Source organism: Neovison vison, chromosome 6 (assembly GCF_020171115.1).
Source record: "Neovison vison isolate M4711 chromosome 6, ASM_NN_V1, whole genome shotgun sequence".
Taxonomy (NCBI): Eukaryota; Metazoa; Chordata; class Mammalia; order Carnivora; family Mustelidae; genus Neogale; species Neogale vison.
The window spans coordinates 56,410,402-56,426,004 of record NC_058096.1 but is presented as its reverse complement, the minus strand read 5'-3'; the positions used below and the strand labels follow the sequence as shown (position 1 = coordinate 56,426,004).

The following is a 15,603-nucleotide window of genomic DNA, read 5'->3' as shown; positions in this document are numbered from 1 at the left end:
CTCTGATGTAGACTACAAAGAGAGCACATGCTGTGTTGGTCTTCATTGTTTAAAATCAAGCACTAATGTGTGGTTGGCACCTTCTGTGCCACTTTTACTTCTAGGGCTGTAAACACAGCATCTGTAAAATGCTTGAATAGTTTAATTCATAGCAGTTTTAAAGGATCACTTCATTGTTCAAAGTCTCTCCTTAATTTTGCTTTTTTTTTTTAAAAGAAAGATTTAAAATGAACAATTCATACCAGATTAGTTATGTGATTAATGTGTGATTTTTCAAAAAACAAATGGTAATTCCAGTATGTCGAGACCAGTAATTTTTTTACTTTAAAACTTAGGTTTTGCTGTTTTCTAAATGTAAGAGAGATTGATTTGGAATACACCTTGGGTGTGACTTAAAATAATAATGTTCATTGTAGAAGAAAAGGGAAAAAACTGAGAATTACTTTACCTTAGATTTTATGGGTATTCCTTTCTTTTTTTTTTTTTTTTAGGATTTTTTTATTTATTCATTTGACAGACAGAGATCACAAGTAGGCAGAGAGTCAGGCAGAGAGAGAGGAAGAGAAGCAGGCTCCCTGCTGAACAGAAAGCCTGATTTGGGGCTCGATCCCAGGACCCAGAGATATGACCTGAGCTGAACGCAGAGGCTTTAACCCACTGAACCACCCAGGCACCCCTGGGTATTCCTTTCTTAACTGTAATTCCATTGGAAAATGAACCTTAAAGTTAGCCATAAAGAGACTAGTTCCTTAAACCATAGAAGTAGATGAATATAAGGTGACATTTGGTTATTTTTTTTTTTTTATAACATTTAAACCTTTTCATCTAGGTAACCGGACAAACTTCTACAAATCCTTCAGAGTCTTAAGACAAAAGGAATTTATCTTGCTACTTCTTTTTCTTTTCTTCTTTCTTTTTTTTTTAAAGATTTTTATTTGAGAGAGAAAGAGTGTGCCTGTGAACAGAGGGAGGGGCAGAAGGAGAGGGAGAAGCAGGTTCCCCACTGAGGAGGAGACCTGATTGGGGCTTGATCCCAAGACCCTGGAATCATGGCCTGAGCCCATATCAAGAGTCAGATGCTTAACTGACTGAGCCACCCAGGCACCCCAGGGGCATATAGATTTAGACTCTGTCTCTACCTGAGCAAATGCCTTTTTTTAGATATCTGTAGACATTTTGGCTTCCAAGGATGATCTGCAGGACTCTCCCCATCTCTGGCTGAACATCTGATGCCTTTCTAAACATGGAAGGTTTCAGAGAATAGTGAGCTCCTGGGTTTATAAGGGTAAGAGGCAAAAGTTACAGAATGAGGTATATAGTTAAGGTATACATATAATTGCTTTTAATTTATTTATTTGTTTATTTCTTTACTTGGTGGTTCTTTGTGTTTCTGATCATTTTAGTTAAAGAAAGATAGTTGTTTGGGACTGGGAGAACTGGTTTATCCAGTGTGTATGGCCTGAGTAAGAGGGTTATGTATATTAACTCGAAACGTTGATAATGGGTCAGTTACATAGAATTTTTTCTTTTTAAGAAAATTATCCTATTTTATATGTATCAATGAACATTTGTATAGGCAGAAATTTTATCTCTCTCCTGAAGTTCCCTTTCAAAAGCAAAATGACCAAGTACTAAAAGGCAAGGAATTTCTTCCTAAGTATAAAATTTGCTGGTTTATCAGTTGGATGCAACTTATTCTATGACTCTTTCTTAACAATTATGTATATCCGGATTATATATTCTTCCTAAGGAATATTCTCTAAGTATTATGGACTTCAAAATGATCATCTGCTTATGTTCTTTCTTATTTCTCTTCAGAAAGTATCTGTATGTCACATCTTCTTTTAAAGGAGCATTTAAAAATGAAGTTAAGAAGGCAGAAGAAGCTGTCAAAATTGGTATGTAATTACCTGTGACCTAATCATTGCTCAGTCAGCCATTAATTGTGCATTTATTCTGAGACATGTACTGTTCTAGCATGGTAGGAATGACCACAATTAATCAAATTCCTGCTTCTCAAGAACTTCATAACACATTTTTCTGTCTCCACCTTTGTTTAATTATGGTGTTATTTATTATTATAACATACATTTCTGTATCTCATTATTTACTATTATTCCAAGTACACACTTGGAACTAGATTGGTATATATTGATATAGGAAATTCTGGTTGGCATGATGCTGAGTTAGATCATTTTAGAGACTAGCATGACATGCACTTTAAGAAGGAATGTTCTACCCATTCACTCCCCCCCACCCCACCACAAGAGGACAAAGCCATCCTTTCCTGGTGGTACAGGAGCAAGGAGTAATTTTAATCTATACTTCATGGATTTTAGAGAGTTTTTAGTGAGCCACACATTCAGTCCTAACTCTTTAATAGATATGTATAAAGTTATGCCCTGTCAACTGTACTGTCTAAGAGGAAGCCCATGTGGCTGCCTCCATCTGGCACGTGTGGGACCTATGTAAGGAATGTAGGATTTTCCGAAATTATTTTCTATAAGCCATTCCCACTGGTCACAGCCATAGAGTGTGTGCGCGCGCACGTGTGTGTGTGTGTGTGTGTGTTTGTATCTACCTCTCACTTAAAATTGCTTGAAAGGATTTTCCTGGTGTTGTAATGATCTTGCTTCTGCTTCCAGCTGAACTCATATTGAAGGAGGCACAAATCACAGTAAACCAGCCTGACAGGACTTCTTTGTCTTCTGCCGAGGTATGACACCTAGCCTTCTTAAATGGCAAAGTGTCATTTGCTTTTCCTGCACACAGTTGTCTCTTATCACTTACTTCCCAAACTTATAAACACAGACAAGCTCAGAAGCTTAAGTTGATTTTCACCCAAGTAAACAGAACAGAGGCGTGCAGGAAAAGGGGAGGCGCGTCAGCGGTGAGAGAAGGCTGAGTCTGAGAGCAAAGATAAGCAATGTGGGGTGAATTCAGAAGAGTGGGGAGGAGCACCGCAGCTCATTTCTTTAAACTGAAAAGCAATAAGAGAAAAGGAGAAAATAATGAAAAACTAGCAGAAAAAAACTAGCCTATCAAGTTTCCTTGAAAATATCTTTTCAAATTATTGCTCCCTACAGACCTGAATAAATGGGGAAAGCAAGGAGAAGACTAATAAGCCATCCTTTCTTCTGGTGTTAGGATTTATGTGCTATAATTATGAATATTAATAACAGTACTTCCAGCTTACAAAGCTCTTTTCTTAGGAGTTGCTCCATACAGTTCATAAACATTTTCTGTAATCCTTGCAGTACGCCCATGAGTAAGATAGGTTATAAAGAACTATTATTATTAATTATAATGCATGACAACTAAGGAAAAGAATATTGCTGCAGAACATGTGTTCTAAGTTTGCCAGCTTTTACCAAAAATGCGGTACAAAGCTTTCTACCATGGTGAATTATGAAGCAACATTTGCTTGCATATAAAGGAATACAAAGGTGTAAGGAGAAAAAAATGCTTCATTTCACCTTTCCTTCATCCTTTTCTGCAGACTCAGTAGATGAATCCTTTCTGTGATTTGCCCTTAAACTTTTAAGGACAAGGCCTGATACAGAGCTCTCTCATCTCCAAAGATCATGAATTGGGAGTAAATTCAAAGAGTAGCACCTGGTAATGCCCCAAAGTTACCTGTGGCTTTCCTGAAATTATCTTTTTTTTCCTTTTCAATTATTATTTTAAGGTAAACATAGACCTATCTTACTGTTACTGATTTTTAAAGAAAGGTTTAAGCTTTTTAAGTTCTGTCTTGAAGAAATCAATTTCCTTGGCTTTATGTATTTGAAAGACAAGGGAAACAGACTCTTTCTAATGGGTCAGGACCTTGCTTTCTTCTTGCCTTATCCTTACCTCTCACTGCCTCTTTGCTCTGTGTTCTGAATGCATTGACAGGAAGGGTGGGGAAGTCTTTGACCACCTTGCTTTGTTGCTCAGCAAAGAGAGAAAGCAGAATGACCTTGGCTTCCAACCTCTTAAATTCCTCAAGGCAGTTGAGTGGTTGCATTTGATGCGAAATACTTACCATTTTACCATTTGCTTTTCCTTTAAAGTCAGGGAAAATAGTATTCAGTGAGTGGTTTACTCACTGAAGGAGATGGCCATCTTTCACATCAGGTGGATAGAGCACATTAAAAACCTGTTGTTATTTGTGAAATAGTAACAGTGCATTATTTCTTTTCTGCCTGGTTAGAGGGAGCGTACTATAGAGATAGGGCAGTGAATGAGCCAGTAGATCAAGATAAAAAAGAAGATAAAGACAGGTGGGCATTGGTATTGAGGTACTCTGAAAGGCAGAAAGCCCAAGGATGGGCTAACCTATTAAAGGACAGCTTGGGGAGTAGTATTCGGGGTATCTGGAACTTGATATAAAGGAGACATTTTCTTATAACAAAATTTTTAATAACAAAATTCTTTAATAGCAACTTTGTTTTTCCTGAAGAAGCTTTAGTGATTGCTCATGCGATTTAGCAATTTTTGTTGTTGTTGTTCTCACAGACAAAAGTCAAAGTCATTCAGTGTATTAGTACATCAAATGACTTTGTTAAGCTTTTGTGTAATTTGTGTGAAAGCCAGTGTGACCTTACAGGGAGCAATGGCTCTTTTCTAAAAGGCAGAGAGAGAACATTGGAATAAGTGCAAAAAGAGAACTGTGGGTTAGGATTTGGTGTGTCCTCTTAGCTACTGGAACCGAATCATTTATCAAGTATTTATTGAGTCTCTACCATGGTACAATTGCATTAGGCAATGTGACCTATCACTGTTACCCTTGTGAAACATTTGGATAATAGGATAATAAATATCAGCTCAGCTTTCATTAATTTAATAGAATTATGTTCTCTCCTAACCAAATGTACTTCTCCAGGACATATTACAGAAAGCTTTGGACGATGTAGAAGTGAAGCGTAAGATTCTTAAAGAGAAACAGAGGTAAGATGTAAGATTTTCTGTTCCACCAGAATCCTCTGCACTTTGGTAAAACAAATTCTGATTTCTGAGGAGACATATTTGCTGGTTAATTTGATAACTTCTCTTTCTCGGCCTATGACATCTTACTATATTAAGATGTTATATTAAGCATAATATGGTCAAAATTCCCCAGCCACATAATCAATGAGAGTATTTATAAAATATATATTTGCATGCATACATGTATTTACAAAATGTTAAAACTTCTGCATAGAGAGTGAAAAGTCAGCACAGTGTCCAGCTGAGGAAGTGAAAACTGCCCAGAGGATCAGCTGACTACTTTCTCTGTGTCCTTTGCCAGGCATAAGCCTTTAGAGGGTTGGTTTATTTTCTCTTCTAGTTCTGGTTTCTTTTCTCTTCTAGTACTGCTTAAAATTTAAAATTGAAAATGTTTCAAATAAATGTATCGCATATATAGTTAAAATAAAAATAGCAAGCCTAACTTACAAAACCATTATTTATATTTGTAAAGTTGACTTGGTTTCCAGCTCAGGTGTTAAACCAGTTAAACTGAGAATATTCAGTGTTGTCTAGGTAAGGTCAGACTTTGAAAACTGGGACGATGTTGAGAAACAGATTTTTAAAGAAACATTACTAGTTTCCAGAATTATTGTTTGTGAACTATAAAGTGCTATATAACCATAACTTTCCTCAAAACTGAAATTTGAAATGTTAACTCTATGTATTTATCAAAATAAATATTAAATAAATCTCATAGAAATCTTCATTAAAAAACAAAGTCCTCTTTACTTTTTAAAAGTTTTTATTTAAATTCCAGTTAGTTAACATACAGTATTATATCCATTTCAGGTGTATAATATAGTGATTCAGCACTTCGATACAACACCCAGGTTCTCATCAGAACAAGTGCCCTCATTGTTTTTGTAGCTGAGTAGTATTCCATTGTATGTGTATAAACACACACACACACACACACACACACACACACACCATTTTCTTTGTCCATTCATCAGTTGATGGATGCTTGGGCTGTTTCCATAGCAAAGGCCTCTTTAAAGTTTCCAGAAAGAAAAATCTGGTTGATGAATTGTTTATAGTTAGTTACATTGATATGCATGAAAGGTGACTGATCTACATTTTATTTATAATAATGCCAGTTAGTTGGTATGAACTTATTTTTAGAACAAAATGCTTTTTAACTATTGATTGATTTTTTTAATTACTTCCTGATTTTGAGAGAAAGACACACACACACATAAACACACAGAGCAAGGGTGAGGGGGAGAGAGAGAGAATCTCAAGCAGACTCCCCACTGACCCACAGAGCCCAGTGCAGGGCTTGATCTCATGACCCTGAGATTCTGGTCTGAGCTGAAACCAAGAGTTGGATGCTTATCCCAACTGTTCTACCCAGGCAACCCCAAAATGCTTTTTTTTTTTTTTTTTTTTTTTTCCAAAATGCTTTTTTAAAAGAAAATTCAAGGCAATCAGTATTATTTACTTTTGTAGAGTGATTACATAATATCCTATAACACCCTGTTTTGGAGTCCTTTACATAGTCAGTTTTCTTTTTTGTTGAAGAGTAAGGATTTAATATGGAGTATACATTTTGGGCAAAAAGTGTGATTTGTATACATTTGACCCAACATGTATGTGCTTAAAAAATAGATACTATATTAATCCAAGTCAGTAATTACCTTACAAAGTCTAATGTATTCTGTATATCCTATCTACATAGAACTACTAGGACTTTTTCTTAGTCCATTAATGATAGATGTATTTAACCATTCCAGTAAGTATATTACGTCAATCATAATGGCATGTTATCATAAATTTGAAAAGAAAAGGCTGTTTTTGTGGAATGAGGAGAGCTACAAGATGAGTAGAGGGGAAGGATTATACTGGGTACCATTCTGGATAGGAAAAGGAAAATAGCATTGGTGAGGCACCTACTCTGTTCCAGGTTTATACTTAACATTCTCTTTTCCAGTCCTCATGACATCCCAAATGGCAAGGTGTGCATTTTTCCAATTTTTCAGATCAGACAGAGAGTTAAAGTGACTCATTCTTAGTCACAAGGTTATTACAGAGATGAGCTTATATTTGAACCCAGCTCCGTCTTTCTGATTCTTACATCTAGGCACTTTTCATGGCTCCAAGCAGACTCCTATTACTATGGTTGTTTCTAGCATATTCTGCTGTGTCTTGATTTCTGTTTTTACACTTTTATAGAAAAGTCATATACAACATAAGATAGCAGGACAGAGTCAGAAAAACAGGAGCTCATGTCTGTTGCCCTTGTAAACTTGCCTTATTAACTTTGATTTACCTTTGATTTTGGAGAAAGAGAGAAAGCTACAGAATATCTTTTGCACATTCCAATCTATATAGGATATTGAGAGGCCTGAGGACATGCTGAAAGTTAGAAATCACATCCAGTGTTAAAAATACCTAAATTTAAGGGGCACCTGGGTGGCTCAGGGGTTAAAGCCTCTGCCTTTGGCTCGGGTCATGATCCCAGGGTCCTGGGATGGAGCCCCGCATCGGGCTCTCTGCTCCGCGGGAAGCCTGCTTCCTCCCTTCTCTCTCTCTGCCTGCCTCTCTGCCTACTTGTGATTTCTCTCTGTCAAATAAATAAAATCTTAAAAAAAAAATACCTAAATTTAAAAGAGTCAAATCAACATTTTTCAAAAATGCTGCAGCATATATACATATTAGACCACGTAACATTTCAAGAATCTTTTGGAATTTTCTAGTTCTTATAATTTGAGGTTGGCAAACCTGTTTCTTAATCAAGGACTGCCTGTGTTTGACGGGTGTGACCATCATGTTTATGCAAAATACTAGGCTCTACAGAGATGCTGAGGGTACCAACTAGGTTTTGCAAAACTCCTGGGTATTTTATATATAGTTCTATTGATTTTCACTGTCGCAGTTTAATTATGGGCAGCCTGTAAATTGTATATTTTTATTTACTAAAAACTTTTTTTTTTTTACTTTTCTAAATATAATGCCAGAGAATTAAAAAAAGCAAGGACACTCTGCTTGTTCTTTGGAGTGAACATAGAAAATCGAAGCCAAGCTGGGATGTTCATTTACAGTAATAGCCGCCTGATCAAAATGCATGAGAAAGTGGGTCCACAGTTGAAACTGAAGTCCTTGTAAGTATGTTTTTGTTCTCAGAGGCATAGACAGGATAAGGGAGGCTGCAGTAAGATTCTGTCTGTGGAGTTAGATGAGTGATTAATCATAATGGGAGCAGGTGTCATGTCCTCTGTTCACCCTTCCCATCAATATGCAGACATTAATCTGCCTAATTTATAATATCAGCAGAGCTTCATGCCTGTCCTAGGGCAAAATCATACTTCGGGACATTTTTTCAATACATTTCCTGAGCAACCTGATGTTTTACCATTCCTTGCACCATCTACTCGGGTTAGGTTCTTAATATTTCACCAATTTAAAAATGATACAAGCATAATAAAGAAATTTTAGGAAGGAAAAATCCGTAGTCCTATAAAGCAACCCTGTTAACATTTTGTGCAACCCTTACATGTGTGAGTTCTTACCAGTTACCTTTGTGAGCGTGTATTATTAACACTCTCCAACCTACTTGGCTTCCGGAGTAACACGTTCTGGTGCTTTCCTGATGGGCTGAAACTCCAGGAGCTGCTTTCATGAATTATGTAGAGAGTGAAACAGGAAAATTGTGACCTGTAAAATGGTGCAGAGCTCAAACACAATAATTGTGACTAGTAGAATGGCTCAGGGGAACATTTTTCATCTTTTGTCTCACTCTCGAGGAATTCATTTGCTCATTCAGCAAGCTCTCATCTTGCGGGGTCATGCACCAGGCACGGCACCAAGTTCTGCAGACAAGACGGTGAATGCCTGCTGCCCTCTGCAAAGAAACTTACAGTCCAGGGAAAGGGACAAGTATATGAATACATATTTTTTTATATTCTATGGAATCAGCAAGAATGATCTTTTAAAAAAATTACTCTCTTGCTTAAAATCCACTGCATGTCAGATAGAATTGGTTACCACGGTTTTCCAGTGATCTGGCCTCTGCCTGGCTCAGGGACAGCCCCTGCCCTGCCCACACTCTCAAGCCTTCTCCTAACACCATAGCTTCCTATCTTTCACATATCCTAAGCTTGCTCCTGCCTTACTGCATGGTGCCTGCCCTCCCCCTGCCTTGAACCTTCTGTCCTCAGGTCTCCCTACTTCTCGTCCTGGCATGTTAGTTAAGCACCAACTCTAAAATGCCCTCTGTAGGAAGGTCTTCCCAGACTGTCTAATTAACATTAGCCCCTCCCACCAGCCCCTCCACCTTACCACCTTCACATGTTACAGGACCTGCTTGATTTATCACCATCTGAAATGATCTGGTCACCCATACTGCCGATTATTCTTCAATAGAAGAGAAACTTGATAAGGAGGGACCTTGTTTTTCTTGCTTAATATTGCATTCCTGGTTCCTGGAATAGGGCCAGGTGCTATGGATGGATGGATGCATGGATGGATGGATGGATGGATTCTAGAGGATGAATATGTGCTAGAGGCTTACTTAATATATGCAGAAAGAGCATTGGGAGGAGTAATCAGCTGAACTGCAGGAAGTTGAGTCAGGCTTCCTGGAAGAAATGATGCCCAGACATAGACTTAGAGAATGAATAGTGAGGGGAGGGCAGGGTGGAAGAGGAAAGTATTGGAAAACATGATAGGCAGCTCCACATCAGGAAGACTTGGTCTGTGTGCCTTGCCAAGGGGAGTTGGGAGAACTAGACAACTGGATGTTTTTTCCCAAAACATGGAAAGTAACCAGAATATTCTGTCACTAAGTGGAAATATCCCAGTTATATACATCATAAGCTGCTGAAAATCTGAAAAAAAGATTGAATTTATCCATCAGACTCAGGCATATACCTGTTGCTTTCTGGAGTAATCTAGCCCTTACGTTCCTTTAGCAGAATTCACTAAGCACCCCACAGACCTCTGAAATGATGAAGAAAAATCCAATCTGACAGATGAAATGAGGATGGAGAAAGTGACTCTCTGGCCAGATCACTAAGAGGGTCATGTCAGTTTATTTCAGCAAAGCATTGTTAGTGGTATCTAAAGGTTTCAGTTTGGAAAAGGAGTCATATTAATTAACAGTGTTCATTAAGAGATTTTTTTATTATGAGACCACACATACCGAGGTTTACCATAGATTTATATAACAAAAGACAGTTTTAACTTGTTAAACTTTGCCATGGTCCAGACCAAGTGAATCAAGTTATTTGTTTAAAAAAAAAAAAAAACTGATTTCAAAAGACCGTGGTATATTTGCTTTTCCTTTTTCCTTAGTTAAATTTCACAGAATTTACTTCTGTATTTATTTATTCTTCCAGACTTGGTGCAGGTGTGGTTGGAATTGTTAATATACCCTTGGAGATCATGGAGCCATCCCATAATAAGCAGGAATTTCTCAATGTCCGAGAGTATAATCATCTTCTAAGAGTCATGGGACAGTACTTAGTCCAGTACTGTAAGGACACTGGGATCAGTGAGTATTCAGTAGTAAATAGTAAGAGATACTTAATTGGGAGTCATCTTGTGTGATTTCTTTAAACTGGAATGATTGCACTGATTTAGACAACTGGTAGCCCAAAGCCCTGAAAGAGAGTGTTCCTTTTATTTATAAAAATAATAATATTGGGGTGCCTGGGGGGCTCAGTTGGTTGAGGTCTGCTGTTGGCTCAGGTCATGATCCCAGGGTCCTGGGGTTGAGTCCCACATTGGTCTCCCTTCTCAGTGGGGAGTCTGTTTGTTCCTCTCCCTCTGCCCCTCTTGTGCTGTCTCAAATAAATAAATAAAATCTTTAAAAGATAATAATAAGTAAGAGAGATGAGAGGGGAGTCAGTCTCAGAATGTTTCCCAGAATATTATGGGAAAAATATAGCAGCAGATTAAAAACTATAAGAGGATGGCAGTCAGCAGAAAGCTGATCATAGAGGAAGGAAGCAGAAGTCTACTTGAAGAAGGCCTAGGGGGCCACTCTAAGACTCTGCTGTGTGGGAAGGAGCACATATGTCCACACAGACTGAGAAGCTCCCGTAGCATTGTTGTGTCATGCCATAGCAGAATCATTGTCGACCTTGGATAATTATGGATATGTGTTAAACCTTGTTTTGTAAGACTAACAGGTCTAGGATATGTTAATGAAAATTTTTATTAAAAATCACTGAAACAAATATATTTGGAAACTTAAAAAAAAATCGGATTTATTTATTTATGAGAGAATGTGCGAGCCTGTGAGCAGGGGGGAGTTGCAGAGGGAGAGGGAGAAGCAGGCTTCCAGCTGACAGGGAGCCTGATGCGGGATTCGAACCTAGGACTCTGGGGTCATGATCTGAGCTGAAAGTAGATACTCAACTGACTGAGCCACTCAGGCATACCTCCCCTTTCTAAATTTTTATTTATTTACTTATGAGAGAGAGTGTGAATGCGTGAGCAGTGGGGAGGAGCAGAGGGAGAGGGAGAAGCAGACTCCCAGCTGAGCAGGGTGCCCATATATTCAGAAACTTAAGATAAACTGTAGTTATCTGGAAAATTCGGCTTATTCAGACCGCTTCACTCTCCAGAGATAACCTGAACAATGAGATGGTGTGCTGTGCATTAATGAAATAAACTTCCTTTAAGTTATGCAGACATAGGGCTTCATTTATGGAAAGAAATAGGCTACTGTGTTCAATGATTTGCATGAAGTATGTATAATTCATGCATATCAAAAATTATGTCTCTACCCTTGAGACAACTTAAAAATCTTACTGCTCTACTTGAAGTCGTGATTTTAGAATATTTTCTTTTCTTTTGTACTCACTTAGCTCAGTGCTGAAATTTTCTTACAGTAGCGAAACAGGAAAGAGTACAGGAACTCAGGGGAGAAGAAGGGGAGTGGGAATGAAGGTGCGGGCACAGATTTCCTGCCAAAGTTGGGTTTTCATGTCCTGGTCTAAAACGTACTTAGAGTGAGCAACAACAGCATCACCTGAGAGCTTGTTAGAAATGCAGCATATCAGACCTGCTGGCCTACACTCAGCATGTCAGCAACATCTCTAGTAATCTGTAGGCACAACTGAGTTTGAGAAGCACTGCTCTGAAGAGTATATCCATGTAATATTTGCTTAGCATAGACATACTTTTTCCACTTGTATTTTTTTCTCATAGACCTGTCTGAAGTTATACTAAATGTAGAAGTGAGTACCTTATTTGGCAGGTCATGCTTAAAGCTGTAGAAAGCAGAGGATTATCAGAAGAAGATCTAAATCAAGGATTTACTTTCTGGTCTTGAAATGCTAGCATGACATAGTACAAAAGAAAAAACATTAAGCCTTTGAAAGTTGCGTGCCTTCTCCATTCTCATGTTTTCTCTGTAATCTCTTCCTTGTCTTGCTCATCCTTGCAATAAGGAATAACCTCAGAAAGAGGCATGAAACGTAAAGGTGATAGGAACCATCTCCATCTGGCCCACACTTCCCCAGAACAGTCTTAGTGAGTTCTGTTCTGGGGAGAGCTCTCTTGAAGCCCCTTTTCCTGGTGGGTTTGCCCTCCTAACAACTGAACTGTCCACCCTTGTCTGCTTCCTCCCCTCTGTGTAACTCTCCAGCCCTATCTCAACCTAATTTTTTTCAGAAACTTCTCAGTGGATGTACTGGGATTCAAAAGTAAGTTAGGTTTGGCCTTTTGTCCAGAACTGTCATCTTCTAGTAAATCACCAAAATGACCAACACAAAGAGAAAGAAGAGAGGTACCCGCTGTGTTCTCTAGGCCTTGTAGAAAACATGGTGGTGTTCCTTTGGCCACATACATTCAAATCTATAAGAAATATGGTATTGGGAACCTCAGGGGAATGGGCACTGTTCAAAGAAGAATGCCCCACAAATGTTACCATGGCAACACTGAAAGAGTCTATAAGGTTACTCAGCATGCTGTTGGCATGGTTGTAAACAAGTTAAAGGCAAGATTCTTGCCAAGAGAATTAATGTAAGCATTGAGCATCTTGAATACTCAAGGAGCCGAAATAGCTTCCTGAAGCCTGTAAGGGAAAATGATCAGGAAAAGAAGGAAAAGGTACTTGAGGTCAATGGAAACACCAGTCTGCTCCACCCAGAGAAGCACACTTTGTGAGAACTGAGAGCCTGAACTGCTAAAACCCATTCCCTATGAATTGTGGCTTGATAAATGTAAAGAAAATTTAAAAACCTCAAGATTATAAAAATGTTTCTTTTTTTTTAAAGATTGTATTTATTTATTTGATGAAAGCACAGTGAGAGAGGGAACACAAGCAGGGGGGGAGAGAGAGGGAGAAGCAGGCTTCCGCTGAGCAGGCTGAACTCGATCCCAGGACCCTAGATCGTGCCGCGAGCTGAAGCAGATATTTAACGACTGAGCCACTGAGGTGCCCCAAAAATGTTTCTCTTAATTGAGTAGAAATATGGTGTCCTTTCCCCCCAAAAAATATTTAAAGCAAAAAAAAATGTTAGGTTTGTATTTTAATTATTAATGCCATATTGTTTTCCTAATTTCATAATTGCCTAGGAATTGATTCCTGGCTGGGGGTACTTTTACAAAAGGTATTCCTCAAGAAGGACGTCAGTGAGTGGAGAAATGAGAGCGAGCATGTGTGTTTGTTTACATGACAGCCTCTTCTCAAAACTTCTTATTGAGCTGAATCAAGTAAACAAGGTCAGAATTGGTAGTCTCAGGAACTGTGCTGAGGAGATGGGCTTTCAAGTTCTTTGTGTACTAATTCCCAGAGGAATAACCAAAGTTATCTAATGCTTCCTAATACTCTAAAAGCCAGTATTATAGGGCACATAGTTTTAATGAAAAGTATTTGGGTAGATTTTTGCTTTATAAATAAAAGATGTAGTCTTTGTATTTGCTATAAATCTGGTCTGTTTTTATGGAAAATTGAGGCCTTGTAAAAATCAAATCCACAGAAAGGGAAATGGAGAGGTAATGACTTTGTGTCATTTATCAAATCTGCATTTATGTTTGGCACAGTTGATGCTAAGAATCTCAAAAATATTTCTCTTGTCTTTAGTCTGACCTCACCTCACTGTCTGCTACATATTTCCTGAAGCTTTATGCATCCTTACAGTGAAATAGAAGTATTGATCATCAGCTTTTTGGAGTAGGGAGAGAAGGAGAAGGAAAAGATAGAAAACCATCAAATGAAATTTGGATTTGAAAGGAAGCAATTACACAGAAATTTATCACTAAAACTTTTCTAAAATGGATCAGAATACAGCTGATGTGCTAAGTGAAACCTGGGACATAATAAACATGACCTCTCCTAGCAGAACTCAAACAAGAAGGCTTCAGAGGGGCAAGGAAGCTAAAAATCATATAAGCCAGTCACCCCCCTGATGCTTTAATCTCCTCTACCTCACCCACTCCTGCCCCAGGCAAGTGGACCACCATTTTAAGCCTGGGTGAGGGTTTCTTGTGAGAGAAAAGTTGTCACTTCCTGAGGCAGCCCATGAATCTCTACACACTTGTATTAAAAAATTACATTTTCATAGCAGAGTCACATCTGTTCCTCAGATGTTGTTACATTCATTTACCTGTCGTAGGCACCAAGTGTTAGAGGACTAACAGATCAGACCAGTCCAACCTCTCTGGGAGTCTGCAGTCTAGCAAGGCTAACACGACTTGACAATTAGAAGTAGGATTTGTGCCCAACAGAGAAGAAGCCAGTGCTCTGGAGCCAAAGAGGCCTCCATGAGGAAGTGATGTTTCCTGAAGGACGAGGAGGCCTTAGCCAGATCAACAAAATTTTTCCCTCTTGGGGCCATGGAGGATAGGCCTAAATAAAGGCTTTCCAAATGACAGGTATTTGAGGACAACCTTTCTCTTTTCAGCTTTATTTTATCCTAACATTTCCAAGTTCTGTTGCTATTCTTCATTTGATGAGGGTTAAATATATTCACCATTTTAATGTTATATTTTATAAAGTGTGCTGGTCATGTAAAAACAAAAATTTCAGAGGAAACCCAGCCTCAAATAAAATGGGATCATCTCTTTCTTCTTAAGTTGTTGTAATTCTACTATTGCAGCCTGATGTATTAACTCTCAGTAAGCACATTATTGACTTTCAGTGTCTTTATTGCCAATTAAAATTCTTAATAAAATTTTTAGTATGTATTCTTGTTAAGCCATACATCTCATGGTTTTTTTTTTTCCAGTGTTTTTGGACCCTAGATTAGAACCCTACATTTAGCCCTATTAAATGCTATCACCTTATTAGGCCATACTTTCAGGAATCTCTTGTTGACTTCTGATATGCCATTTTTCTGGATAAATTTGGCCAGTATTTTCTCTATAATTTCTTTCTTTTTTTTTTTTTTAAGATTTTATTTATTTATTTGACAGAGAGAGATCACAAGCAGATGGAGAGGCAGGCAGAGAGGGGGATAGAGGGAGGCAGGCTCCCCACTGAGCAGAGAGCCCGACGTGGGACTCAATCCCAGGACCCCGAGATCATGACCTGAGCCGAAGGCAGTGGCTTAACCCACTGAGCCACCCAGGCGCCCCTTCTCTATAATTTCTTATAAATCCTGCTGCAAAGGATAGAAAAAATCAAGCATGTGGCCCTCCACTGTTGACCTCCACTGAGAT

At 38.4% G+C, this 15,603-nt stretch overlaps 1 protein-coding gene and 1 pseudogene across 1 annotated transcript in view; both read left to right on the top strand.

Annotated features, from left to right (window-relative positions):
* Nucleotides 1–15,603, top strand: part of MORC1 (MORC family CW-type zinc finger 1) — a 187,187-nt gene that overhangs the window by 77,943 nt on the left and 93,641 nt on the right. The window contains exons 13-17 of the mRNA XM_044254799.1: nucleotides 1,819–1,898; nucleotides 2,646–2,716; nucleotides 4,868–4,932; nucleotides 7,950–8,093; nucleotides 10,329–10,483. Of these exons, the coding sequence (XP_044110734.1) occupies nucleotides 1,819–1,898; nucleotides 2,646–2,716; nucleotides 4,868–4,932; nucleotides 7,950–8,093; nucleotides 10,329–10,483 (515 nt within the window). The remainder of the gene's footprint in view (nucleotides 1–1,818; nucleotides 1,899–2,645; nucleotides 2,717–4,867; nucleotides 4,933–7,949; nucleotides 8,094–10,328; nucleotides 10,484–15,603) is intronic.
* LOC122908395 lies at nucleotides 12,700–15,205 on the top strand (annotated as a pseudogene).